Source organism: Oncorhynchus mykiss, chromosome 5 (assembly GCF_013265735.2).
Source record: "Oncorhynchus mykiss isolate Arlee chromosome 5, USDA_OmykA_1.1, whole genome shotgun sequence".
NCBI lineage: Eukaryota > Metazoa > Chordata > Actinopteri > Salmoniformes > Salmonidae > Oncorhynchus > Oncorhynchus mykiss.
This window is the reverse complement of record NC_048569.1, coordinates 3,278,376-3,306,174: the sequence shown is the minus strand read 5'-3', so window position 1 is coordinate 3,306,174 and position 27,799 is coordinate 3,278,376. Positions and strand designations below refer to the sequence as shown.

At 42.9% G+C, this 27,799-nt stretch overlaps 1 protein-coding gene across 2 annotated transcripts in view; it reads right to left on the bottom strand.

The window, feature by feature from the left end:
* Window positions 1–27,799, bottom strand: part of musk (muscle, skeletal, receptor tyrosine kinase) — a 70,336-nt gene that overhangs the window by 23,092 nt on the left and 19,445 nt on the right. For both annotated transcript variants that reach the window (XM_036976617.1, XM_036976618.1), the window contains exons 4-14: window positions 25,237–25,364; window positions 24,396–24,537; window positions 23,818–23,942; window positions 20,327–20,486; window positions 19,523–19,529; window positions 17,568–17,831; window positions 16,884–17,056; window positions 15,838–15,861; window positions 14,025–14,113; window positions 7,931–8,090; window positions 6,279–6,453 (exon numbers count right to left, since the gene is read on the bottom strand). In XM_036976617.1, the coding sequence (XP_036832512.1) occupies window positions 6,279–6,453; window positions 7,931–8,090; window positions 14,025–14,113; window positions 15,838–15,861; window positions 16,884–17,056; window positions 17,568–17,831; window positions 19,523–19,529; window positions 20,327–20,486; window positions 23,818–23,942; window positions 24,396–24,537; window positions 25,237–25,364 (1,447 nt within the window). The remainder of the gene's footprint in view (window positions 1–6,278; window positions 6,454–7,930; window positions 8,091–14,024; window positions 14,114–15,837; window positions 15,862–16,883; window positions 17,057–17,567; window positions 17,832–19,522; window positions 19,530–20,326; window positions 20,487–23,817; window positions 23,943–24,395; window positions 24,538–25,236; window positions 25,365–27,799) is intronic.

Below are 27,799 nucleotides of genomic sequence, written 5' to 3'. Positions count from 1 at the left end.
TCCTGTGGCGGACTGCAATAGCATCGAATAGTCCCCGTGATATGCAACTGTTCAGGGAAGTCCGGAACCAATACACGCAGTCAGTCAGGAAAGCTAAGGCCAGCTTCTTCAGGCAGAAGTTTGCATCCTGTAGCTCCAACTCCAAAAAGTTCTGGGACACTGTGAAGTCAATGGAGAACAAGAGCACCTCCTCCCAGCTGCCCACTGCACTGAGGCTAGGTAACACGGTCACCACCGATAAATCCATGATTATCGAAAACTTCAATGAGCATTTCTCAACGGCTTTCCATGCCTTCCGCCTGGCTACTTCAACCTCGGCCAACAGCCCCGCCCCCCCCGCTGCTCCTCGCCCAAGCCTCTCCAGGTTCTCCTTTACCCAAATCCAGATAGCAGATGTTCTGAAAGAGCTGCAAAACCTGGACCCGTACAAATCAGCTGGGCTTGACAATCTGGACCCTCTATTTCTGAAACTATCCACCACCATTGTCGCAACCCCTATTACCAGCCTGTTCAACCTCTCTTTCATATCGTCTGAGATCCCCAAGGATTGGAAAGCTGCCGCAGTTATCCCCCTCTTCAAAGGGGGAGACACCCTGGACCCAAACTGTTACAGACCTATATCCATCCTGCCCTGCCTATCTAAGGTCTTCGAAAGCCAAGTCAACAAACAGGTCACTGACCATCTCGAATCCCACTGTACCTTCTCCGCTGTGCAATCTGGTTTCCGAGCCGGTCACGGGTGCACCTCAGCCACACTCAAGGTACTAAACGATATCATAATCGCCATTGATAAAAGACAGTACTGTGCAGCCGTCTTCATCGACCTTGCCAAGGCTTTCGACTCTGTCAATCACCATATTCTTATCGGCAGACTCAGTAGCCTCGGTTTTTCGGATGACTGCCTTGCCTGATTCACCAATTACTTTGCAGACAGAGTTCAGTGTGTCAAATCGGAGGGCATGCTGTCCGGTCCTCTGGCAGTCTCTATGGGGGTGCCACAGGGTTCAATTCTCGGGCCGACTCTTTTCTCTGTATACATCAATGATGTTGCTCTTGCTGCGGGCGATTCCCTGATCCACCTCTACGCAGACGACACCATTCTATATACTTTCGGCCCGTCATTGGACACTGTGCTATCTAACCTCCAAACAAGCTTCAATGCCATACAACACTCCTTCCGTGGCCTCCGACTGCTCTTAAACGCTAGTAAAACCAAATGCATGCTTTTCAACCGATCGCTGCCTGCACCCGCATCCCCGCCTAGCATCACCACCCTGGATGGTTCCGACCTAGAATATGTGGACATCTATAAGTACCTAGGTGTCTGGCTAGACTGCAAACTCTCCTTCCAGACTCATATCAAACATCTCCAATCGAAAATCAAATCAAGAGTCGGCTTTCTATTCCGCAACAAAGCCTCCTTCACTCACGCCGCCAAGCTTACCCTAGTAAAACTGACTATCCTACCGATCCTCGACTTCGGCGATGTCATCTACAAAATGGCTTCCAACACTCTACTCAGCAAACTGGATGCAGTCTATCACAGTGCCATCCGTTTTGTCACTAAAGCACCTTATACCACCCACCACTGCGACTTGTATGCTCTAGTCGGCTGGCCCTCGCTACATATTCGTCGCCAGACCCACTGGCTCCAGGTCATCTACAAGTCCATGCTAGGTAAAGCTCCGCCTTATCTCAGCTCACTGGTCACGATGGCAACACCCATCCGTAGCACGCGCTCCAGCAGGTGTATCTCACTGATCATCCCTAAAGCCAACACCTCATTTGGCCGCCTTTCGTTCCAGTACTCTGCTGCCTGTGACTGGAACGAATTGCAAAAAATCGCTGAAGTTGGAGACTTTTATCTCCCTCACCAACTTCAAACATCAGCTATCTGAGCAGCTAACCGATCGCTGCAGCTGTACATAGTCTATTGGTAAATAGCCCACCCATTTTCACCTACCTCATCCCCATACTGTTTTTATTTATTTATTTTTTCTGCTCTTTTGCACACCAATATCTCTACCTGTACACGACCATCTGATCATTTATCACTCCAGTGTTAATCTGCAAAATTGTAATTATTCGCCTACCTCATGCCTTTTGCACACCTTGTATATAGACTCCCCCTTTGTTTTCTACTGTGTTATTGTTTACTCCATGTGTAACTCTGTGTTGTCTGCTCATACTGCTATGCTTTATCTTGGCCAGGTCGCAGTTGCAAATGAGAACTTGTTCTCAACTAGCCTACCTGGTTAAATAAAGGTGAAATAAATAAATAAAAAATAAAAAGTTCAGAAGTAAAAATGTTCTTAACAAGTCATATAATAAATAAAAATAAACAAAACAAAAGTATGCTTGAATAACACTGAGGGTCAACGCTGTAACATCCAATGCCTGTTTGTCTGAGGTTGATGCCGTGCAGGTGCTTGTATGCATATACACACACTCGCATTCAAACGCACACATGTGCACACACGCAGACACACACACATACACACATTTATATAGTGCCACACATGCACTCAAACGTATACAGTTGTCCTGGATGTCTGTTTTGATTGTTGTTGTCTTTGTGGTAGTTATTGTCCTGGTTGTCTTTGTGATAGTTATTGTCCTGGATGTCTGTTGTGATAGTTATTGTCCTGGTTGTCTTTGTGATAGTTATTGTCCTGGTTGTCTTTGTGATAGTTGTTGTCCTGGTTGTCTTTGTGATAGTTATTGTCCTGGATGTCTGTTGTGATAGTTATTGTCCTGGATGTCTGTTGTGATAGTTATTGTCCTGGATGTTTGTTGTGATAGTTGTTGTCCTGGATGTCTGTTGTGATAGTTATTGTCCTGGTTGTCTTTGTGATAGTTATTGTCCTGGTTGTCTTTGTGATAGTTGTTGTCCTGGTTGTCTTTGTGATAGTTATTGTCCTGGATGTCTGTTGTGATAGTTATTGTCCTGGTTGTCTTTGTCATAGTTATTGTCCTGGTTGTCTTTGTGATAGTTATTGTCCTGGATGTTTGTTGTGATAGTTGTTGTCCTGGATGTCTGTTGTGATAGTTATTGTCCTGGATGTTTGTTATGATAGTTATTGTCCTGGATGTTTGTTGTGATAGTTGTTGTCCTGGATGTCTGTTGTGATAGTTATTGTCCTGGTTGTCTTTGTGATAGTTATTGTCCTGGTTGTCTTTGTGATAGTTATTGTCCTGGTTGTCTTTGTGATAGTTATTGTCCTGGTTGTCTTTGTGATAGTTATTGTCCTGGATCTTTGTTGTGATAGTTATTGTCCTGGATGTTTGTTGTGATTGTTATTGTCCTGGTTGTCTTTGTGATAGTTATTGTCCTGGATGTTTGTTGTGATAGTTATTGTCCTAGATGTTTGTTGTGATAGTTGTTGTCCTGGATGTCTGTTGTGATAGTTATTGTCCTGGTTGTCTTTGTGATAGTTATTGTCCTGGATGTCTGCTGTGGTTGTTGTTGTCCTGGATGTGCATTTCAAACACAGATCAAACCACAAAGACCTGGGAGGTTTTCCAATGCCAAAGAAGGGAACATATTGGGAGATGGGTAAAAAATAAAAACATAGACATTGAATATCCCTTTGAGCATGGTGAATATATTAATTACACTTTGGATGGTGAATCAATACACCCAGTCACTACAAAGATAGTCCGTCACGGAGAGGAAGGAAACCGCTTAGGAATTTCACCATAAAGCCAATAGTGACTTCAAAAGTTTAATAGCTTTGATAGAAAAATGAAAATGGATCAACAACATTGTAGTTACTCCACAATACTGACAGAGTGAAAAGAAGGAAGCCTGTGCAGAATCCAAATATTCCAAAACATGCATCCTGTTTGCAGTAAAGTAATACTGCAAAAAATGTGGCAAAGCAATTCACTTTTGTTTGGGGCAAATCCAATTCAACACATTACTGAGTATCTTCAAGCATGGTGGTGGCTGCATCATGTTATGGGTATTATTGTAATCTGGGAGTTTTTTTAGGATAAAAAAAAACAGAATGGAGCTAAGCACAGGCAAAATCCCAGAGGAAAACCTGGTTCAGTCTGCTTTCCACCAGACACTGGTAGATGAGTTCACCTTTCAGCAGGATAATAACCTAAAACACATTGCCACATGAACAGTGGAGTTGCTTACCAAGAAGACAGTGAATGTTCCTGACTTAAATCTACTTGAAAATATATGGCAAGACTTGAAAATGGTTGTCTAGTAATGATTAACAACCAATTTGACAGAGCTTGAATATTTTTTTAAAGAATAAAGGCCAAATGTTGCGCAATCCAGGTGTGGAAAGCTCTTAGAGACTTACCCAGAAGGACTCAAAGCTGTAATCAATGTCAAAGGTGCTTCTACAAAGTATTGACTCAGGGGTGTGAATACTTATGGGAATACTTTTTTAGTCTTTCATTTTCAATAAATTAAAAAAATGTCCAAAAACATGTTTTCACTTTGTCCTTATGAGGTATTTTGTGCAGATGGGTGAGAAAATAAATCGGAGTAATCAATTAAATTAAATCAAGTCAGAATTCGGGCTGTAACAACAAAATGTGGAATAAGTCAAGGGGAATGAATACTTTCTAAAGGCACTGTATAACTAACCATGTTACTAACTATATAACTAACCACGTTACTAACTATATAACTAACCACGTTATTAACTATATAACTAACCACGTTACTAACTATATTACTAACCACGTTACTAACTATATAACTAACCACGTTACTAACTATATAACTAACCACGTTACTAACTATGTAACTAACCACGTTACTAACTATGTAACTAACCACGTTACTAACTATAACTAACCATGTTACTAAACATGTTGCTAACTGTATTTCTAAACGGGTTACTAACCATGTTACTAGCCATGTTACTAAGTGTATTACTAAGCGTGTTACTAAGCGCGTTACTAAGCGTGTTACTAGCCGTGTTACTAACTGTTACTAGCCGTGTTACTAACTGTTACTAGCCGTGTTACTAGCCATGTTACTAACTGTATTACTAAGCGTGTTACTAAGCGTGTTACTAAGCGCGTTACTATGTTACTAAGTGTATTACTAACTGTGTTACTAAGCGTGTTACTAACTGTTTCACTAAGCGTATTACTAACTGTGTTACTAAGTGTATTATTAACTGTGTTACTAACTGTGTTACTAAGTGTGTTACTAACTGTGTTACTAAGCGTGTTACTTACTGTGTTACTAACTGTGTCACTAAGCGTATTACTAACTGTGTTACTAAGCGTGTTACTTACTGTGTTACTAACTGTGTTACTAAGCGTATTACTAACTGTGTTACTAAGCGTGTTACTAAGCGTATTACTAACTGTGTTACTAAGCGTGTTACTAAGCGTGTTACTGACTGTGTTACTAAGCGTGTTACTAAGTGTGTTACTAACTGTGTTACTAACTGTGTTACTAACTGTGTTACTAAGCGTGTTACTAAGCATGTTACTAAGCGTGTTACTAAGTGTATTACTAACTGTGTTACTAAGTGTATTACTAACTGTGTTACTAAGCGTATTACTAACTGTGTTACTAAGCGTATTACTAACTGTGTTACTAACTGTTACTAAGTGTGTTACTAACTGTGTTACTAAGCGTATTACTAAGCGTATTACCAACTGTGTTACTAAGCGTATTACTAACTGTGTTACTAAGCGTGTTACTAACCGTGTTACTAAGCGTGTTACTTACTGTGTTACTAAGCGTATTACCAACTGTGTTACTAAGCGTATTACTAACTGTGTTACTAAGCGTGTTACTAAGCGTGTTACTAACTGTGTTACTAAGCGTGTTACTAACCGTGTTACTAAGCGTGTTACTTACTGTGTTACTAAGCGTATTACTAGCTGTGTTACTTAGCGTAACATTGAAAGTCAATATATATAAAAACATATTTTAAAAAATAAAAAGAGTTCTTAACAGGGCGTGTTTTTTTTACCCTCGCAGGTGTCAACAGCTGTGTTACTTAGCGTATTACTAACTGTGTTACTTAGCGTATTACTAACTGTGTTACTTAGCGTATTACTAACTGTGTTACTAAGCATGTTACTAAGCGTATTACTAACTGTGTTACTAAGTGTATTACTAACTGTGTTACTAAGCGTGTTACTAAGTGTATTACTAACTGTGTTACTAAGCGTGTTACTAAGCGTATTACTAACTGTGTTACTAAGCGTGTTACTAAGTGTATTACTAACTGTTGAAGAAATGTCTGCAGAATGTCTTCTGCTATATTGGCTGACATAACCCAGCGTACGTCTTGTGGTTCTTCCATGTCTTCCTCCTCCTCTTGCACATGATGATGAGGAACGCTATGGCTGCGAAGGCTGCTAGTAGACAGATGATGATGATCATAGAGTAGGCCGGCGAGACGGAGGGAGGGAGGAGGGGAGGATTCTGGCGAGGGAACGATGACTCCGTCTTCACTACCACTGGGGGGACAAAGAGTTAACAGTCTTCACTAGTATTGAGGGGACAGAGAGTCAACAGTCTTCAGTAGTATTGAGGGGACAGAGAGTCAACAGTGGTCATTAGTAATGAGGGGACAGAGAGTCAACAGTCTTCACTACTATTTAGGGGACAGAGAGTCAACAGTCTTCACTACCACTGGGGGGACAGAGAGTCAACAGACTTCACTACTACTGGGGGGACAGAGAGTCAACAGTCTTCACTACCACTGAGGGGACAGAGAGTCAACAGTCTTCACTAGCACTGGGGGGACAGAGGGTCAACAGTCTTCACTAGTATTGAGGGAACAGAGAGTCAACAGTCTTCACTACCACTGGGGGGACAGAGAGTCAACAGTCTTCACTAGTATTAAGGGGACAGAGTCAACAGTCTTCACTAGTATTGAGGGGACAGAGAGTCAACAGTGGTCATTAGTATTGAGGGGACAGAGAGTCAACAGTCTTCACTAGTATTGAGGGGACAGAGAGTCAACAGTGGTCATTAGTATTGAGGGGACAGAGAGTCAACAGTCTTCACTACTATTTAGGGGACAGAGAGTCAACAGTCTTCACTACCACTGGGAGGACAGAGAGTCAACAGACTTCACTACTACTGGGGGGACAGAGAGTCAACAGTCTTCACTAGTATTGAGGGAACAGAGAGTCAACAGTCTTCACTACCACTGGGGGGACAGAGAGTCAACAGTCTTCACTAGTATTGAGGGGACAGAGAGTCAACAGTCTTCACTACCACTGGGGGGACAGAGAGTCAACAGTCTTCACTAGTATTGAGGGGACAGAGTCAACAGTCATCACTACCACTGGGGGGACAGAGAGTCAACAGTCATCACTACCACTGGGGGGACAGAGAGTCAACAGTCATCACTACCACTGGGGGACAGAGTCAACAGTCTTCACTACTATTGAGGGGACAGAGAGTCAACAGTCTTCACTACTATTGAGGGGACAGAGAGTCAACAGTCATCACTACCACTGGGGGGACAGAGAGTCAACAGTCTTCAATCCCACTGAGGGGACAGAGAGTCAAGACTGTCATCACAAGATGGATCTTACCTCAATTAGTAGCTCAATAATTGCCCTTTTTCTCAAGACCTGAACAGGAAAACCACCTTGGCCCTAGCCATGCACTGTAGGTAGGGCCCATATTATTCCTGATCAGGTCTCCAAGTCTTTTGGAAGTCATATTTGGGAAAGCTGCAGTATCCCTACACTCTTAGAAAAAATGGTTCCAAAAATTGTTCTTCAGTTGTCCCCATAGGAGAACCCTTTTTTAATTAGAGGCAGAACCATTTTTGGTTCCAGGTATAACTATTTTGGGTTCCATGTAGAACCGTCATGGAACCCAATAGGGTTTTACCTGGAACCAAAAGGGTTCTCCTATGGGGACAACCGAAGAACCCTTTGAGGGTCTAAATAGCACCTTTGTTTTCAAAGGATTTACCTTCTCCACATTTGGGAATGTTGCAGTATTCCCAGCGGATGTTGGGGTTGGTTGTATAACACCAGGGCTTCTCATTTTCTCCTCCGGGGTTCCGGCACGAGCTCTGTGCGTTCCTCAGCTCTGATAATACATCCACACTGAGACGGTGCAGGTGGGGACCCTGAGACAGAGAGAGACAGAGACAGAGAGAGAGACATGAGCAGATGATCTCTCGCATTTTTCAACATAACCTTCACGCCAAATCAAAACTCTCAACCTACAACCTGATTTTGGACAAAATCACCGGGAAGGATTCCTACTACCAAAGTTTATTATGTCCAAGATATACTCTGGCAAACAAACAACAGAAACCTGAAAACACCATCCAATCTGGAACTGAGTGATGTCATGTTAAGTCTGAAGCTACTTTTAAAGCCAAGAAAAAAATAATATTACAATAATATACACTGCTCAAAAAAATAAAGGGAACACTTAAACAACACAATGTAACTCCAAGTCAATCACACTTCTGTGAAATCAAACTGTCCACTTAGGAAGCAACACTGATAGACAATACATTTCACATGCTGTTGTGCAAATTGAATAGACAACAGGTGGAAATTATAGGCAATTAGCAAGACACCCCCAATAAAGGAGTGGAGTTCTGCAGGTGGTAACCACAGACCACTTCTCAGTTCCTATGCTTCCTGGCTGATGTTTTGGTCACTTTTGAATGCTGGCGGTGCTTTCACTCTAGTGGTAGCATGAGACGGAGTCTACAACCCACACAAGTGGCTCAGGTAGTGCAGCTCATCCAGGATGGCACATCAATGCGAGCTGTGGCAAGAAGGTTTGCTGTGTCTGTCAGCGTAGTGTCCAGAGCATGGAGGCGCTACCAGGAGACAGGCCAGTACATCAGGAGACGTGGAGGAGGCCGTAGGAGGGCAACAACCCAGCAGCAGGACCGCTACCTCCGCCTTTGTGCAAGGAGGAGCAGGAGGAGCACTGCCAGAGCCCTGCAAAATGACCTCCAGCAGGCCACAAATGTGCATGTGTCTGCTCAAATGGTCAGACTCCATGAGGGTGGTATGAGGGCCCGAAGTCCACAGGTGGGGGTTGTGCTTACAGCGCAACACCGTGCAGGATGTTTGGCATTTGCCAGAGAACACCAAGATTGGCAAATTCGCCACTGGCGCCCTGTGCTCTTCACAGATGAAAGCAGGTTCACACTGAGCACGTGACAGACGTGACAGAGTCTGGAGACGCCGTGGAGAACGTTCTGCTGCCTGCAACATCCTCCAGCATGACCGGTTTGGCGGTGGGTCAGTCATGGTGTGGGGTGGCATTTCTTTGGGGGGCCGCACAGCCCTCCATGTGCTCGCCAGAGGTAGCCTGACTGCCATTTGGTACCGAGATGAGATCCTCAGACCCCTTGTGAGACCATATGCTGGTGCGGTTGGCCCTGGGTTCCTCCTAATGCAAGACAATGCTAGACCTCATGTGGCTGGAGTGTATCAGCAAGAGGAAGGCATTGATGCTATGGACTGGCCCGCCCGTTCCCCAGACCTGAATCAATTGAGCACATCTGGGACATCATGTCTCGCTCCATCCACCACCGCCACATTGCACCACAGACTGTCCAGGAGTTGGCGGATGCTTTAGTCCAGGTCTGGGAGGAGATCCCTCAGGAGACCATCCACCACCTCATCAGGAGCATGCCCAGGCGTTGTAGGGAGGTCATACAGGCAGGTGGAGACCACACACACTGCTGGGCCTCATTTTGACTTGTTTTAAGGACATTATATCAAAGTTGGATCAGCCTGTAGTGTGGTTTTCCACTTTAATTTTGAGTGTGACTCCAAATCCAGACCTCCATGGGTTGATAAATTTGATTTCCATTGATAATTTTTGTGTGATTTTGTTGTCAGCACATTCAACTATGTAAAGAAAAAAGTATTTAATGAGAATATTTCATTCATTCGGATCTAGGATGTTAGTGTTCCCTTTATTTTTTTGAGCAGTGTATTTACATTTATAAGGACTGAATGATAAGTTAAATGCAAGTATTTCCCGTGACTCAAAACCAAATGTCTACCTGGCCCACCACTACACCCTGGACTTGAACAGCCTTTATGACCAGGTCCACCTATACAATCAGCAGTGCCCACCTTCGCCCGGACCCTAAAGGGAGCCACAGACACCCGCCCGGACCTACACATAGAGGACCCACGACGAGAGGACAGTGGGTCCTTTATGTGTGTTGTCTTTCTTGTCGTCATGGGTGTTTTGACGAGAGGACCTACATCCAGACCACAGCCCCACCAGCCACATCCACATCCACACCCCAACCCAATCAACACCCCCCCAGGACAACCATGCCCACACCCCATTTAGGCCCCCTCAGATCAGCTAGCCCACTCCTGCCCACCCCATGCCGCCCACTCCCGCAAAGAGGGCATCAACATGAAAGTCACACATATGCACATCGCTATGTTTGGAGGAAAAAGGGGGATGCTTGCAAGCCGAAGAACACCATCCCAAATGTGAAGCACGGGGGTGGCAGCATCATGTTGTGGGGGTGCTTTGCTGCAGAAGGGAATGGTGCACTTCACAAAATAGATGGCATCATGAGGCGGAAAATTATATGGATATTTTGGAGCAACATCTCAAGACATCAGTCAGGAAGTTAAAGCTTGATCGCAAATGGGTCTTCCAAATGGACAATGACCCCAAGCATTCTTCCAAAGTTGTGGCAAAATGGCTTAAGGACAACAAAGTCAAGGTATTGGAGTGGCCATCACAAAGCACTGACCTCAATCCCATAGAAAATATGTGGGACAAACTGAAAAAGTGTGTGCGAGCAAGGAGGCCTACAAACCTGACTCAGTCACACTAGTTCTGTCAGGAGGAATGGGCCAAAATTCAACCAACTTATTGTGGGAAGCTTGTGGAAGGCTACCTGAAACGTTTGACCCGAGTTAAACAATTTAAAGGCAATGCTACCAAGTACTAATTGAGTTTATGTAAACTTCTGACCTACTGGGAATGTGATGAAAGAAATAAAAGCAGAAATAAATCACTCTACTCTTATTCTGACATTTCACATTCTTAAAATAAAGTGGTGATCCTAACTAACCTAAAACAGGGAATTTTTACTAGGATTAAATGTCAGGAATTGTGAAAAACTGAGTTTAAATGTATTTGGCTAAGGTGTACTTCAACTGTATACATCAACACATTGATGAGATCACTAGAACAGTCTGCAGCATCCGACTAGAATCTGAAATCGAAATCGAATGTATATATATATATATATATATATATATATATATATATATATATCCAATTAGTCCCTATTGAGCAGTGAATGGGCTATCAACCAGATTACTCTTTCTCCATATTCCCGAAGGTGTCTACAGCATTGTGACGTAGTTTTACGCATTTCTGTTGAAGAATACCCATAAGCGGCTACATTGCGCAAGTGATCACCTGATGCTGCCAGAGAGATTCTCACGTAAAATACAGAGGTAGCCATTACTCCAATCGGTCCTACTGAAAAACGAATTGTCCCGATGGATATATTATCAAATAGATATTTAAAAAACACCCTGAGGATTGATTATAAACAACGTTTGCCATGTTTCTGTCGATATTATGGAGCTAAATTTGAATATTTTTAGCTGCTTTCTTGACTGCAATTTCCGGGCGATTTCTCAGCCAAAGGTGAAGAACAAACAGGAGCTATTTCGCCTACAAAAATAATATTTTTTGAAAAAAGGAACATTTGCTATCTAACTGGGAGTCCCGCGAGTGAAAACATCTGAAGCTCATCAAAGGTAAATGATTTAATTTGATTGCTTTTCTGATTTCCGTGACCAAGTTACCTGCTACTAGCTGGACAAAATGCTATGCTAGGCTATCGATAAACTTACACAAATGCTTGTCTAGCTTTGGCTGTAAAGCATATTTTGAAAATCTGAGATGACAGGGCGATTAACAAAAGGCTAAGCTGTGTCTCAATATATTTAATTTGTGATTTCATGAATAGGAATATTTTCTAGGGATATTTATGTCCGTTGCGTTATGCAAATTAGTGTCAGATGATGACAACGGTCCCGTTCACTAGAGGTTAAATGCCTAGATAAATAAAGGTTAAAGAAAATAATGCATGCAAAGCAGGATTTGGCCGATACCCGCTAATTATCAAAATCCAGAAAAGAGCCATTAAATTCTAAAACGACCTAAAAGGAATCGATTCCAAACCTTCCATAACAAAGCCATCACCAACAGAGAGATTAACCTAGAGAAGAGTCCCCTAAGCAAGCTGTTCCTGAGGCTCTGTTCACAAACACAAACAGGCCCCACAGATCCCAAGGACATCAAGAAAATTAGACCCAACCAAATCATGAGAAAACAAAAATATAATTATTTGACACATTGGAAAGAATTAACAAAAAAACTGAGCAAACGAGAATGCTATTTTGCCCTAAACAGAGAGTACACTGTGACTGGCCCACACGTAAGGACAGCTTTAACTATGTACAGATTCAGTGAGCATAGCCTTGCTATTGAGAAAGGCCGCAGTAGGCCGACCTGGCTCTCAAGAGTAGACACAATGCCCACAAATGTATCTTCAAACTGAGCTGAATTTCCTAACCTCATGCCAAATGTCTGAGCATATTAGAATCAAATATTTCCCTCAGATTATACAGACCCATAAAAAATTGAAAACAACCTCAATTTCAATAAACTCCCATATATATATTGGGTAGAATACCACAGTGTGCCATTACGGCAGCAAGATTTGTGACCCGTTGCCACAAGAAAAGGGCAACCAGTTAACTCGGGACACTTAGGGATAGGTGTCCCGTCAACGGGACAGTTGTAAATCATGCAGCTCCTTGTATCACGATTGCAGATTTTAGAGAAACAACAAATGTCGGTACATATAAGTGTCTTATATCGACTGAAAGCTTAAATTCTTGTTAATTTAACTGCACTGTCCAATTTACAGTAGCTATTACTGTGAAAAAATGCCATGCTATTGTTTGAGGAGAGCATCAAAACACTTTTTTTTTCACCGCGATAATTCATATTGATAAATTCACCTCTGAAGGTGAAATGTGTACTTACATTCTGAAATCTTGCTCTGATGTATCATCACTCGTTGAATTTGCAAAGAAAGGAATCTGTGAAACTCTAACCCTAAACGTTGTTTCAACCGGTCAAATGACGTCCGTATGTATTCCTCAGAGATCCTAGAACGTAACCAGACTTCCCTATATCATTAGGTTAGGGGGGGGTTATATCCTATAGGACACTAAATTTGATCAGAGAGCGACGCCTTCATGGCACGCTGATGATGCAGCCGGTCTTCATTTGATCGACTGTATCTTTGTCAAATAAGCACCAATTGGGGTCAAACAAAGCTAGCTAGATAGCCAATGAGCTGGGCTTTACGGGAATATCCGGTACTGTAGCTGCTAACCTTGTGCGACAGCATGCCTTTTCCTTTTGGACAAAAATTATAAGAATATTCAGAGTTATGAAGTTTTAAAAACTGGTTGTTTTGCAAATGTTGAACTTATAATATGGCTACTAATACCGTAAAAGCTAAATCAAAGTCCAAGTATACAGATTTGGCGATAATCTTGCAGAAAAATTAAACATGAATGCAAATGATTTGCCCAAATGTGCCTGGGTGACTTCACACTAAATGTCATGTAGTTCGCTCATACTTCAAGTTATCCGTCTGAAACTTTGCACATGCATTGCTGCCATCTTGTGGACACCATCGGAATTACAACCAGAGTGATGGCTAGAACACGGACCATTCTGTTGCATTTCAAAAATAGTGATAGAAAAATGACTTTTGTTTTTTACTTTGTATTTTCTTCTACCAGAACTATTGTGTTATATTCTCCTACATTCAATTCACATTTCCACAAACTTCAACGTGTTTCTTTTCAAATGGTACCATGAATATGCATATCCTTGCTTCAGGGCCTGGGCTATAGGCAGTTATATTTTGGTGTCATTTTAGCTGAAAATTGAAAAAAGGGGGGGCTATCCCTAAGAATTTGTATTTAATTTATTAACCATTAAAGTGATTTACCTGTTGGCTCCACTTCTGACAGGGAATACCAGAGCCGGTGATGTTGACTGGTCCTTGGTAGAACCTTCCTTTGTCATTGTAACACGTTGCTGTTCAGACAAATCATCATTATTAGACTGCAAGTAAGAAATGTAGTATTGTATATAACGTTTAAAAAAAAATACATTAACACTTTTTTTTTTACATACCAGTGGGGCAAAAAAGTATTTAGTCAGCCACCAATGCCTGTAATTTTCATCATAGGTACACTTCAACTATGACAGACAAAATCAGAGAAAAAAATCCAGAAAATCACATTGTAGGATTTTTAATGAATTGATTTGCAAATGATGGTGGAAAATAAGTATTTGGTCACCTACAAACAAGCAAGATTTCTGGCTCTCACAGACCTGTAACTTCTTTTTTAAGAGGCTCCCCTGTCCTCCACTCGTTACCTGTATTAATGGCACCTGTTTGAACTTGTTATCAGTATAAAAGACACTTGTCCACAACCTCAAATAGTCACACTCCAAACTCCACTATGGCCAAGACCAAAGAGCTGTCAAAAGACACCAGAAACAAAATTGTAGACCTGCACCAGGCTGGGGAGACTGAATCTGCAATAGGTAAGCAGCTTGGTTTCAAGAAATCAACTGTGGGAGCAATTATTAGGAAATGGAAGACATACAAGACCACTGATAATCTCCCTCGATCTGGGGCTCCACGCAAGATCTCACCCCGTGGGGTCAAAATGATCACAAGAACGGTGAGCAAAAATCCCAGAACCACACGAGGGGACCTGGTGAATGACCTGCAGAGAGCTGGGACCAAAGTAACAAAGCCTACCATCAGTAACACACTACGCCGCCAGGGACTCAAATCATGCAGTGCCAGACGTGTCCCCCTGCTTAAGCCAGTACATGTCCAGGCCCGTCTGAAGTTTGCTAGAGAGCATTTGGATGATCCAGAAGAAGATTGGGAGAATGTCATATGGTCAGATGAAACCAAAATATAACTTTTAGGTAAAAACTCAACTCGTTGTTTTTGGAGGACAAAGAATGCTGAGTTACATCCAAAGAACACCATACCTACTGTGAAGCATGGGGGTGGAAACATCATGCTTTGGGGCTGTTTTTCTGCAAAGGGACCAGGACGACTGATCCGTGTAAAGGAAAGAATGAATGGGGCCATGTATTGTGAGATTTTGAGTGAAAACCTCCTTCCATCAGCAAGAGCATTGAAGATGAAACGTGGCTGGGTCTTTCAGCATGACAATGATCCTAAACACACCGCCCGGGTAACGAAGGAGTGGCTTCGTAAGAAGCATTTCAAGGTCCTGGAGTGGCCTAGCCAGTCTCCAGATCTCAACCCCATAGAAAATCTTTGGAGGGAGTTGAAAGTCCATGTTGCCCAGCAACAGCCCCAAAACATCACTGCTCTAGAGAAGATCTGCATGGAGGAATGGGCCAAAATAACAGCAACAGTTTGTGAAAACCTTGTGCCTTACAGAAAACGTTTGACCTATGTCATTGCCAACAAAGGGTATCTAACAAAGTATTGAGATAAACTTTTGTTATTGACCAAATACTTATTTTCCACCGTAATTTGCAAATAAATTCATTAAAAATCCTACAATGTGATTTTATGGATTTTTTTTCTCATTTTGTCTGTCATAGTTGAAGTGTACCTATGATGGAAATTACAGGCCTCTCCTCATCTTTTTAAGTAGGAGAACTTGCACAATTGTCTGACTAAATACTTTTTTGCCCCACTGTATTCTATTTACAAAGTATAATTCTTAGAACTCAGATAAAAGACATGAAACTAAACTTACTCGTGACTTGATCTTTCTTTATATCTAAAAGACAGAGTGTTTGAGAAAAATCATGAATATTAGAGTAGTATTAGAGTATAGAAAAGTATTAGAGTATATATATATATTTTTTTTTTAACTAGGCAAGTCAGTTAAGAACAAATTCTTATTTTCAATGACGGCCTAGGAACAGTGGGTTAACTGCCTGTTCAGGGGCAGAACAACAGATTTGTACCTTGTCAGCTCGGGGTTTGAACTTGCAACCTTTCGGTTACTAGTCCAATGCTCTAACCACTAGGCTACCCTGCCGCCCCTAGTGTTAGAGTAGATTAATATTAGAGAAAATATTAGTATTAGAGAGTAGATTAGTATTAGAGAGTATATTCGTATTAGGAAGCTGAGGACAGAGCTAAGGTTAGGGCTACGGTACAGTAAGTTAGGGCTATGGTACAGTAAGTTAGGGCTACAGTACAGTAAGTTAGGGCTAATGTTAGAGGTACAGTAAGTTAGGGCTTCGGTACAGTAAGTTAGAGCTAAGGTTAGAGGTACAGTATGTTAGAGGTACAATAAGTTAGGGCTAAGGTTAGAGGGACAGTAATTTAGAGCTAAGGTACAGTAAGTTAGGACTAAGGTTAGAGGTACAGTAAGTTAGGGCTACGGTTAGAGGTACAGTAAGTCAGTGCTAAGGTTAGAAGTACAGTAAGTTAGGGCTAAGGTACAGTAAGTTAGGGCTACGGTACAGTAAGTTAGGGCTACGGTTAGAGGTACAGTAAGTTAGGGCTACGTTACAGTAAGTTAGGGCTACAGTACAGTAAGTTAGGGCTAAGGTTAGAGGTACAGTAAGTTAGGGTTACGGTACAGTAAGTTAGGGCTACGGTACAGTAAGTTAGGGCTACGGTACAGTAAGTTGGGGCTACGGTACAGTAAGTTAGTGCTACGTTACAGTAAGTTAGGGCTACGGTACAGTAAGTTAGGGCTACGGTTAGGCCCATAGGGCTCTGGATAAAGTATTGCACTAAATGGATTAGGGTTCCATTTGGGACACAACATGTTTCAGTATATCTTACCGACAAAGGGGATGGGTGTGCAGGCTCCTGGTGTTGTGTGATGTGAGGGCAGAGCCATACAGTCAGGCATGGGGATAGAGAAGCCAGAGGAGTACTGGCCTTTATGGGAGTTCCCTACCATCAGGGGCCACTCCTTACGACAGTAGAGCTCCTTCACTGCCAGACAGTGCTCCCTGGAGTAACACAGTAGAGAAACAGCTGTTGGCTGTGGCCAGAAGATCCCAAACCCAAAACACATATGTGTGTTTTTTACGTAGGCCCATGACTGTACCATTTCTTTACTTTACTGTGCTAGAGAAACGTCATCCAATATTCACTGTAATCAAACATTGGAAGACAACACACTGTATCCAACCGTGACAACATGTTACAGACGATCCCAAAGCCGACAGCCATCTGTGTGCAGAATGTGGGCTATGTGCTATACACAAGGATGACTTTCCTAGATCATGAAGCAGTTACATTGGGATGCAGTTCAACTGCAATGTTATTAAATGAGCGTGCTGTCTATGACACACATTTGTGTACACTTCGTGTAGGGTTCCTGCAGATTACCTGCAGATTGGTTTAGGTGCAGGTCCCAGGCCAGAAGGATTACCTGCAGATTGGTTTAGGAACAGGTCCCAGGCCAGAAGGATTACCTGCAGATTGGTTTAGGAACAGGTCCCAGGCCAGAAGGATTACCTGCAGATTGGTTTAGGAACAGGTCCCAGGCCAGAAGGGATGCAGTCCTGGAAGGAGAGATGACAGAGCAGGGAGTGGGCGGCAGGGCTACAGAGCATGCCCAGTCTGTCGAGATCCGCCCAGGCGCTCTGAACCATGAACTCCTGTGTGTCCTCGGGGTCGTTGAGGGAGGAGTTAAAGAAGACCAGGGCATCGCTCCTTAACATGTCCCGACACACATTACCACGGTATGCACCACAATAACCCCCACTGCCTTTATACAGCCTGGAACAAAGAGACAACATATTATATACTGTATCACATCAGACCAGGGTTCAAATACTATTTAGGGTATTTCAACAAAGACATTTGTTACTAATTGTTTTGATATTATTCATTTCAAAAGACAAGTGGTTAAATATTTGAAATCCTAAAATTCAATCACTCAAATACACTCATGCATTTAAACCAGGTTTTTGAAAATATTATTTGAAATGAGTATTAGAAAAATATTTGTATCAGTACAATGAACACCATATACAACCTGTATCCTATACAACCTGTATCCTATACAACCTGTATCCTATACAACCTGTATCCTATACAACCTGTACCCTATACAACCTGTACCCTATACAACCTGTATCCTATACAACGTGTATCCTATACAACCTGTATCCTATACAACGTGTATCCTATACAACCTGTATCCTATACAACCTGTATTGTATCCTATGCAACCGGTATCCTATACAACCTGTATCCTATACAACCTGTGTCCTATACAACCTGTATTGTATCCTATACAGCCTGTGTCCTATACAACCTGTATCCTATACAACCTGTATTTTATCCTATACAACCTGTATCCTATACAACCTGTATTGTATCCTATACAACCTGTGTCCTATACAACCTGTATTGTATCCTATACAGCCTGTGTCCTATACAACCTGTATCCTATACAACCTGTATTTTATCCTATACAACCTGTATCCTATACAACCTGTATTGTATCCTATACAACCTGTGTCCTATACAACCTGTATCCTATACAACGTGTATCCTATACAACCTGTATCCTATACAACCTGTATCCTATACAACCTGTATCCTATACAACCTGTATTGTATCCTATGCAACCGGTATCCTATACAACCTGTATCCTATACAACCTGTGTCCTATACAACCTGTGTCCTATACAACCTGTATTGTATCCTATACAACCTGTGTCCTATACAACCTGTATCCTATACAACCTGTATTTTATCCTATACAACCTGTACCCTATACAACCTGTACCCTATACAACCTGTATCCTATACAACCTGTATTGTATCCTATACAACCTGTGTCCTATACAACCTGTACCCTATACAACCTGTATCCTATACAACCTGTATCCTATACAACCTGTATTGTATCCTATACAACCTGTGTCCTATACAACCTGTACCCTATACAACCTGTATCCTATACAACCTGTACCCTATACAACCTGTATCCTATACCCTATACAACCTGTATCCTATACAACCTGTACCCTATACAACCTGTATCCTATACAACCTGTATTGTATCCTATGCAACCGGTATCCTATACAACCTGTATCCTATACAACCTGTATCCTATACAACCTGTATCGTAACCTATACAACCTGTATCCTATACAACCTTTACCCTATACAACGTGTGTCCTATACAACCTGTGTTCTATACAACCTGTATCCTATACAACCTGTATCCTATACAACCTGTATCCTATACAACCTGTATCCTATACAACCTGTACCATATACAACCTGTATTGTATCCTATACAACCTGTATTGTAACCTATACAACCTGTATCCTATACAACCTGTGTCCTATACAACCTGTACCCTATACAACCTGTATTGTATCCTATACAACCTGTGTCCTATACAACCTGTATTTACACAACAAACACCCTATAGGAGAGGCCAGTCTTACCTCCACTCTACAGGGAAGGGACAGGATCCATTGACCAGCAGCAGAGCAGGACCCAGGAGAATCAGATAAACACAGGTTATTGATCTGTAAGGAGAGGAGACAGCTACCCATTGTTTTTTACTGAACAGGGAGAACATGCTGCTGTTGTGGCCAGATCTTAGCAGTGAGGAGACCAGGGAGTCCTGTATGTGTGTGTGTGTGTGTGTGGCAGTGGGTGTGAAAAGGGGATGGGCAACCCATTGCCAGGTGTGTGTGTGGGAACAGCCTCACATTGTTGACCCCATGCAGAGGGCCTGAGGGTCTGGTCTGAAGAGCCAAAACAAAGTATTTTATTTCAAATCATAGCAAATGCATTTTCTGCAACTTTTCTTCAAATTAAACTGGGTTTTCTATGGCTTGGTAACATTGTCTGGTCTATTACAAGCCTGTAAGTTGCTGATTGAGGTTAGAGTTCGGTTTGGGGTCTACGAGGTAAAACAGTGATACAATGGGGAGTGAGAGAGGAGAAAAACCTGAGCTGACTAGGAGACACAGCTGAATATACTCAGAGAGACCACACACACACACACACACACACACACACACACACACACACACACACACACACACACACACACACACACTGAGAGCAGCTAGCAAAACAGCAGAGTTCAAACCAACACACTGGGTAAACAGCACATTGTTCTAAAACACAGGATAGGTGTGCTGTTGCTAATGCTACCCCTTAGCACTTTGGTCTAACGTAGTAGATAGAGAGGCTGACAGGCAATAGGGTGACATTCAATGGATGTGATGGGGGCCTACCTTGGACAGTGACTCCGGCTGAAGATTTGGCAGACTTGGCCCCAGCGCTGTGTCTGTTGGAGGCTAGACATGTGTAGCGAGCAGGTTTAGTCACCGTGATGTGTAGCACAGACAGAATCACCTCTCCTGCTAACGTCTCCTCCACAGAGCCACCCGGAACCTGATGGAATAACACAAGATAGATACACTTTAGAGGAGTGTGTGTGTGTGTGTCAGTGGAGGCAGCTGAGAGGAGGACGGCTCATAATGTCTGGAACGGAGCACATGGAAAGTCATCAAATGTTGATGTTGATGATACCTTCCCACCTATTCCCATGAGCCTGTCCTCCCCTATATTATTTTTTATTTTATTATTTTATTTCACCTTTATTTAACCAGGTCGGCCAGTTGAGAACAAGTTCTCATTTACAATTGCGACCTGGCCAAGATACAGCAAAGCAGTTCGACACGAACAACAGAGTTGGAATAAACTAACATACAGTCAATAATACAGTAGAAAAAGTATATATACAGTGTGTGCAAATATAGTAGGATTAGGGAGGTAAGGCAATAAATAGGCCACAGAGGCGAAACAATGACAATTTATCATTAACACTGGAGTGATAGATGTGCAGATGATGATGTGCAAGTAGAGATACTGGGGTGCAGAAGAGCAAAACATAAATAACAATATGGGGATGAGGGAGTTGGATGGGCTGTGTACAGGTGCAATGATCGGTAAGCTGCTCTGACAGCTGGTGCTTAAAGTTAGTGATATAAGACTCTAGCTTCAGTGATTTTTGCAATTTGTTCCAGTCATTGGCAGCTGAGAACTGGAAGAAAAGACGACCAAAGAGGTGTTGGCTTTGGGGGTGACCAGTGAAATATACCTGCTGGAGCGCGTGCTACGGGTGGGTGTTGCTATGGTGACCAGTGAGCTGAGACAAGTTGGGGCTTTACCTAGCAAAGACTTATAGATGACCTTGAGCCAGTGGGTTTGGCAGCGAGTATGAAGCGAGGGCAAGCCAACGAGAGCATACAGGTCGCAGTGGTGGGTAGTATATGGGGAATTGATGACAAAATGGATGGCACTGTGATAGACTACATCAAATTTGCTGAGTAGAATGTTGGAGGCCATTTTTTAAATGACATCGCTGAAGTCAAGGATCGGTTGGATAGTCAGTTTTACGAGAGTATGTTTGGCAGCATGAGTGAAGGATGCTTTGTTGCAAAATAGGGAGCCAATTCTAGATTTAATTTTGGATTGGAGATGCTTAATGTGAGTCTGGAAGGAGAGTTTGCAGTCTAACCAGACACCTAGGTATTTGTAGATATTCTAAGTCAGAACCGTCCAGAGTAGTGATGCTAGTCGGGCGGGCGGGTGCGGGCAGCAATCAATTGAAGAGCATGGATTTAGTTTTAATAGCATGTTAGAGCAGTTGGAGGCCACAGAAAGAGTGTTGTATGGCATTGAAACTTGTTTGGAGGTTAGTTAACAGAGTCCAAAGAAGGGCCAGAAGTATACAGAATGGTGTCGTCTGCGTAGAGGTGGATCAGAGACTCACCAGCAGCAAGAGCGACATCATTGATGTATACAGAAAAAATAGTCAGCCTGAGAATTTAATTCTATTTGAGAAGTAGTTAGTGAACAAGGCAATCAGGTGCCACAAACCTCCTGTGTTGTGCGAGTGTGTGTGTGATGTTTCTATGGTATGGATGAAACAATGGTTCTGCTTCCTAGGGTATGGATAAAACAATGGTTCTGCTTCCTAGGGTATGGATAAAACAATGGTTCTGCTTCCTAGGGTATGGATAAAACAATGGTTCTGCTTTCTAGGGTATGGATAAAACAATGGTTCTGCTTTCTAGGGTATGGATAAAACAATGGTTCTGCTTCCTAGGGTATGGATAAAACAATGGTTCTGCTTCCTATGGTATGGATAAAACAATGGTTCTGCTTCCTAGGGTATGGATAAAACAATGTTTCTGCTTTCTATGGTATGGATAAAACAATGCTTCTGCTTTCTATGGTATGGATAAAACAATGGTTCTGCTTCCCAGGGTATGGATAAAACAATGGTTCTGCTTTCTATGGTATGGATAAAACAATGGTTCTGCTTCCTAGGGTATGGATAAAACAATGGTTCTGCTTTCTAGGGTATGGATAAAACAATGTTTCTGCTTTCTATGGTATGGATAAAACAATGGTTCTGCTGTCTAGGGTATGGGTAAAACAATGGTTCTGCTTTTTATGGTATGGATAAAACAATGGTTCTGCTTCCTAGGGTATGGATAAAAATGCAGTACCCTCTCTTTGATATCAATCAGTTAAAGTGCTGAGTTCAAATGCCTATATTTGACGCTTCGCACACACAGCTGCTTTTAGACCTCGAGGTTCATCTGGCTACAGGAAATTAAAGACTGTTTATAGCAGCCAAAAAAGCCCGGTGTCCCACAGAGTCATCTAAATCACTACACCATGTCCTCCTAGAGTAATTTACAGCTACATCACTCTAACTAAATACTTTCCAGACCGAGCCAAGGACCGAGCCAAAGACCTAGCCAAAGACCTAGCCAAAGACCTAGCCAAAGACCTAGCCAAGGACCTAGCCAAAAACCTAGCAAAAGACCAAGCCAAAGACCTAGCCAAAGACCTAGCCAAAGACCTAGCCAAAGACCTAGCCAAAGACCTAGCCAAAGACCTAGCCAAAGACCAAGCCAAAGCCCTAGCCAAAGCCCTAGCCAAAGACCAAGCCAAAGACCAAGCCAAAGACCTAGCCATTGCTCTTATCATTCCCAATTAACATTGTTCTGTCAATACTTTAATGCTGACTTGGGATATCTGACAAATCGACAGTATCTCCAGTGCTCCAAAGAGACATAAAATTGGTATGCACAAGTTAATCTGACTTTGGGGACGTAGATAAAGGACCTCATTGCCAAAATCCCGCAGTATCCCTCGGTGTGGACGGGGCCTTTATGATGTCAAAGAGAACACTTTAAAATGAACAATGCTTTGGAGTAACAGAGAGGACTGATCAATTATGGGAGTAATGTGCTGTTTGACATTTACACTGAACTCTACCGAGTACCCCAGCTTTGAGGTGGCCAAGGCTGTGCCTGATCAGATCTGGGCCCGTATTCCTAAAGAGTAGGAGTGCTGATCTAGGATAAGTTTTTCCTTTAGATCCTAAAAAAGTCTATGGATCCACAACCCCCCAGAAGAGGAAGAAGAGGAAGCATATGAGAAGTGGAAAGAGCAGTATGTCCGGAGAGCAGTAATCACGGTATTCCCATTCTCCAACCACGGAGAGCAGTACTCACGGTATTCCCATTCTCCAACCACGGAGAGCAGTACTCACGGTATTCCCATTCTCCAACCACGGAGAGCAGTACTCACGGTATTCCCATTCTCCAACATTAGAGCAGTACTCACGGTATTCCCATTCTCCAACCACGGAGAGCAGTACTCACGGTAACCTCGTTCTCCAACCACGGAGAGCAGTACTCACTGTATTCCCGTTCTCCAACCATGTGATGGCGGGGATAGGGTTTCCAGTGGCGTTACACTCCAGAGAGACCTCGCTACCGAAGGTCACTCTCTTATCCTTAGGGACCCTGAGGATCCGGGCTGGGGCTGGAGAAAACATCAAAACATAACAGTTAGAAACATCATGAGTTATATGTTGAATTAACCTGCTTTAACATTAGCCTGCTATTAACTATTTCAGAGTCATCTGTTGTGGTTCCAGCCTTACTAGGACTTACCCTGTACTTCTATGGTGACTGGGTTGGAGAAGACTCTAGGACTTACCCTGTACTTCTATGGTGACTGGTTTGGAGAAGGCTCTGGGACTTACCCTGTACTTCTATGGTGACTGGTTTGGAGAAGGCTCTAGGACTTACCCTGTACTTCTATGGTGACTGGTTTGGAGAAGGCTCTGGGACTTACCCTGTACTTCTATGGTGACTGGTTTGGAGAAGGCTCTAGGACTTACCCTGTACTTCTATGGTGACTGGTTTGGAGAAGGCTCTAGGACTTACCCTGTACTTCTATGGTGACTGGTTTGGAGAAGGCTCTAGGACTTACCCTGTACTTCTATTGTGACTGGTTTGGAGAAGGCGATCCCGAAGCTGTTCTTGGCCACACAGCGGTACTGCCCCGCGTCTTCCTTCTTGATGTTATGGATCTTCAGAGTGCCATAATCCAGAATCGTGATCCGATCACTCACCTGTTGGGAGTATTGATTCTGAAAGTGAGTTGAGTGTCTAAAAACAATGCTGTTATCTTTGTTCAGTTGATGGCTTCTGTTTGTGTGGTCCACTTGATTCCTGTATCAATTCAATGGGTGGCGTAGTCTAGAACCTCCTAGTGATCTGTCACAATTATCAATATGTGAAATTCCTGCAGAGTATTCTACAGTCGATGTTTGAGTAGTGTGCTCATCTAATTCTCTCCTCTCTTTCTTTCTCTCTCTCGGAGGACCTGAGCCCTAGGACCATGCCCCAGGACTACCTGACATGATGACTCCTTGCTGTCCCCAGTCCACCTGGCCGTGCTGCTGCTCCAGTTTCAACTTTTCTGCCTTATTATTATTCGACCATGCTGGTCATTTATTAACTTTTGAACATCTTGGCCATGTTCTGTTATAATCTCCACCCGGCACAGCCAGAAGAGGACTGGCCACCCCACATAGCCTGGTTCCTCTCTAGGTTTCTTCCTAGGTTTTGGCCTTTCTAGGGAGTTTTTCCTAGCCACCGTGCTTCTACACCTGCATTGCTTGCTGTTTGGGGTTTTAGGCTGGGTTTCTGTACAGCACTTTGAGATATCAGCTGATGTACGAAGGGCTACATAAATAAAGTTGATTTGATTTGATATAGAATACCGTCCTCACAACAAACTGTCAGTGCTGATTGAAAATAAGAGGTACCGTCAGAAGAGCATCATCTTTGATCCAGGAGATGTCTGGTTTGGGGTTTCCCAGCGTCACACAGGGCAACACGGCCTTGGACTCAATCAGCAGCGTCATGTTGGTGGGGTGTCTTTTTATCTGAGGCTCTGGAAGTAGAACATAGTTGCTGATTAAATGTGGTATCTTTGCAGACTATCCTTCTCCCTAATACTGCCTGAATGAGAACAATCTGAAGCATTGAAGGCATCTTTAGTTCACAGGCGTAAAATCAGCAAGCTTGACACTATGTAGAGTTCACACCAGTGTGATTGACAAAGGACAATAAGATTCTCGCCTACCAAAGTGATCAGTTGAAATATCTGAGACTCCCTGGTTTAGACTTCAGAGATCCTGTACAGGCTATTCTGAGACATCTAGAATAATCTCTACTAGAACACTGTATGGAACAAAGAAACAGCTGAGTTTCAAATGACACCCTATTCCCTATTTAGAGGACTACTTGTAAGAGTCTAAGGAGAAACATGTGGGCACTAAAGTTCTTCCATGTTTTAGAACTGGTACCGGGTACCTTCAAACGTGTATACATGAGAGTCTCATCTTTCCACACAGTGGTCACATTAGTTTTGTAGGCCAAACCATTCGGACGCTACAGACGTTTCGTGAGAAGACCGATTGTTTGGGATGTCTCATGGTCTGACAAACACCGCTCTAGCTCTGACACCTTCCATCACAGATGACGAAGGTCGCCATTGGAAGATCTGGTGGATTGAGACGCAGCCCATGCAAAAAAACGTTTCTCTAATTTAGATGGATTCTCATGGGGATTTTTTGATAAAAGCTCATTAGATTTCCACAGAGGCACAAACATCAACTACAAGGGGTTAGGTATTAACCAGAGTACTACTTTTGACCCGATGTGCCCTGGTAAAACACAGTGTACATTTCAGGCAATAGAGTGCCATTGGGGGCACAGCCCTGAACACGGTACGGATCCCTTAGAACACGGGGCATAACCCCACATACCTCTCTGATTTAGAGGGGTTGGGTTAAATGCTGTAGACACATTTCAGTTGAATGCCTTCAGTTGTTCAACTGACAAGATATCCCCATTTCCCTTTACAACTGACTAGGTATCCTCATTTCCCTTTACAACTGACTAGGTATCCCCATTTCCCTTTACAACTGACTAGATATCCCCCTTTCCCTTTACAACTGACTAGATATCCCCCTTTCTCTTTACAACTGACTAGATATCCCCCGTTCTCTTTACAACTGACTAGATATCCCCCTTTCCCTTTACAACTGACTAGATATCCCCTTTCCCCTTTCCCTTTACAACTGACTAGATATCCCCCTTTCTCTTTACAACTGACTAGATATCCCCTTTCAACTGACTAGATATCCCCTTTCCCCTTTCTCTTTACAACTGACTAGGTATCCCCCTTTCCCTTTCCAACTGACTAGATATCCCGCTTTACAAGTGACTAGTTATCCCGCTTTACAAGTGACTAGATATCCCCCTTTCCCTTTACAACTGACTAGATATCCCCTTTCCCCTTTCCCTTTACAACTGACTAGATATCCCCTTTCCCCTTTCCCTTTACAACTGACTAGATATCCCCCTTTCTCTTTACAACTGACTAGATATCCCCTTTCAACTGACTAGATATCCCCTTTCCCCTTTCTCTTTACAACTGACTAGGTATCCCCCTTTCCCTTTCCAACTGACTAGATATCCCGCTTTACAAGTGACTAGTTATCCCGCTTTACAAGTGACTAGATATCCCCCTTTCCCTTTACAACTGACTAGATATCCCCTTTCCCCTTTCCCTTTACAACTGACTAGATATCCCCTTTCCCCTTTCCCTTTACAACTGACTAGATATCCCCTTTCCCCTTTCCCTTTACAACTGACTAGATATCCCCTTTCCCCTTTCCCTTTACAACTGACTAGATATCCCCTTTCCCTTTACAACTGACTAGATATCCCTGTTTCTCTTTACAACTGACTAGATAACCCCCTTTCCCTTTACAACTGACTAGATATCCCCCTTTCCAACTGACTAGATATCCCCTTTCCCTTTCCAACTGACTAGATATCCCCTTTCCCTTTACAACTGACTCGATATCCCCCTTTCTCTTTCCAGCTGACTAGATATCCCCCTTTCCCTTTACAACTGACTAGATATCCCCTTTACAACTGACTAGATATCCCCCTTTCCCCTTTCCCCTTTCCGACTGACTGGGTATCCCCCTTTCCCCTTTCCCTTGTACAACTGACTAGATATTCCCCTTTACCCTTTCCCTTTCCAACTGACTAGGTATCCCCCTTTCCAACTGACTATTTATACCGCTTTACAAGTGAATAGGTATCCCCCTTTCCCTTTCCAACTGACTAGATATCCCCTTTCCCCTTTCCCTTTCCAACTGACTAGATATCCCCTTTCCCCTTTCCCATTCCAACTGACTAGGTATCCCCCTTTCCAACTGACTAGGTATCCCCTTTCCCTTTACAACTGAATAGATATCCCCCTTTCCCTTTACAATTGACTACGTATCCCCCTTTCCAACTGACTAGATA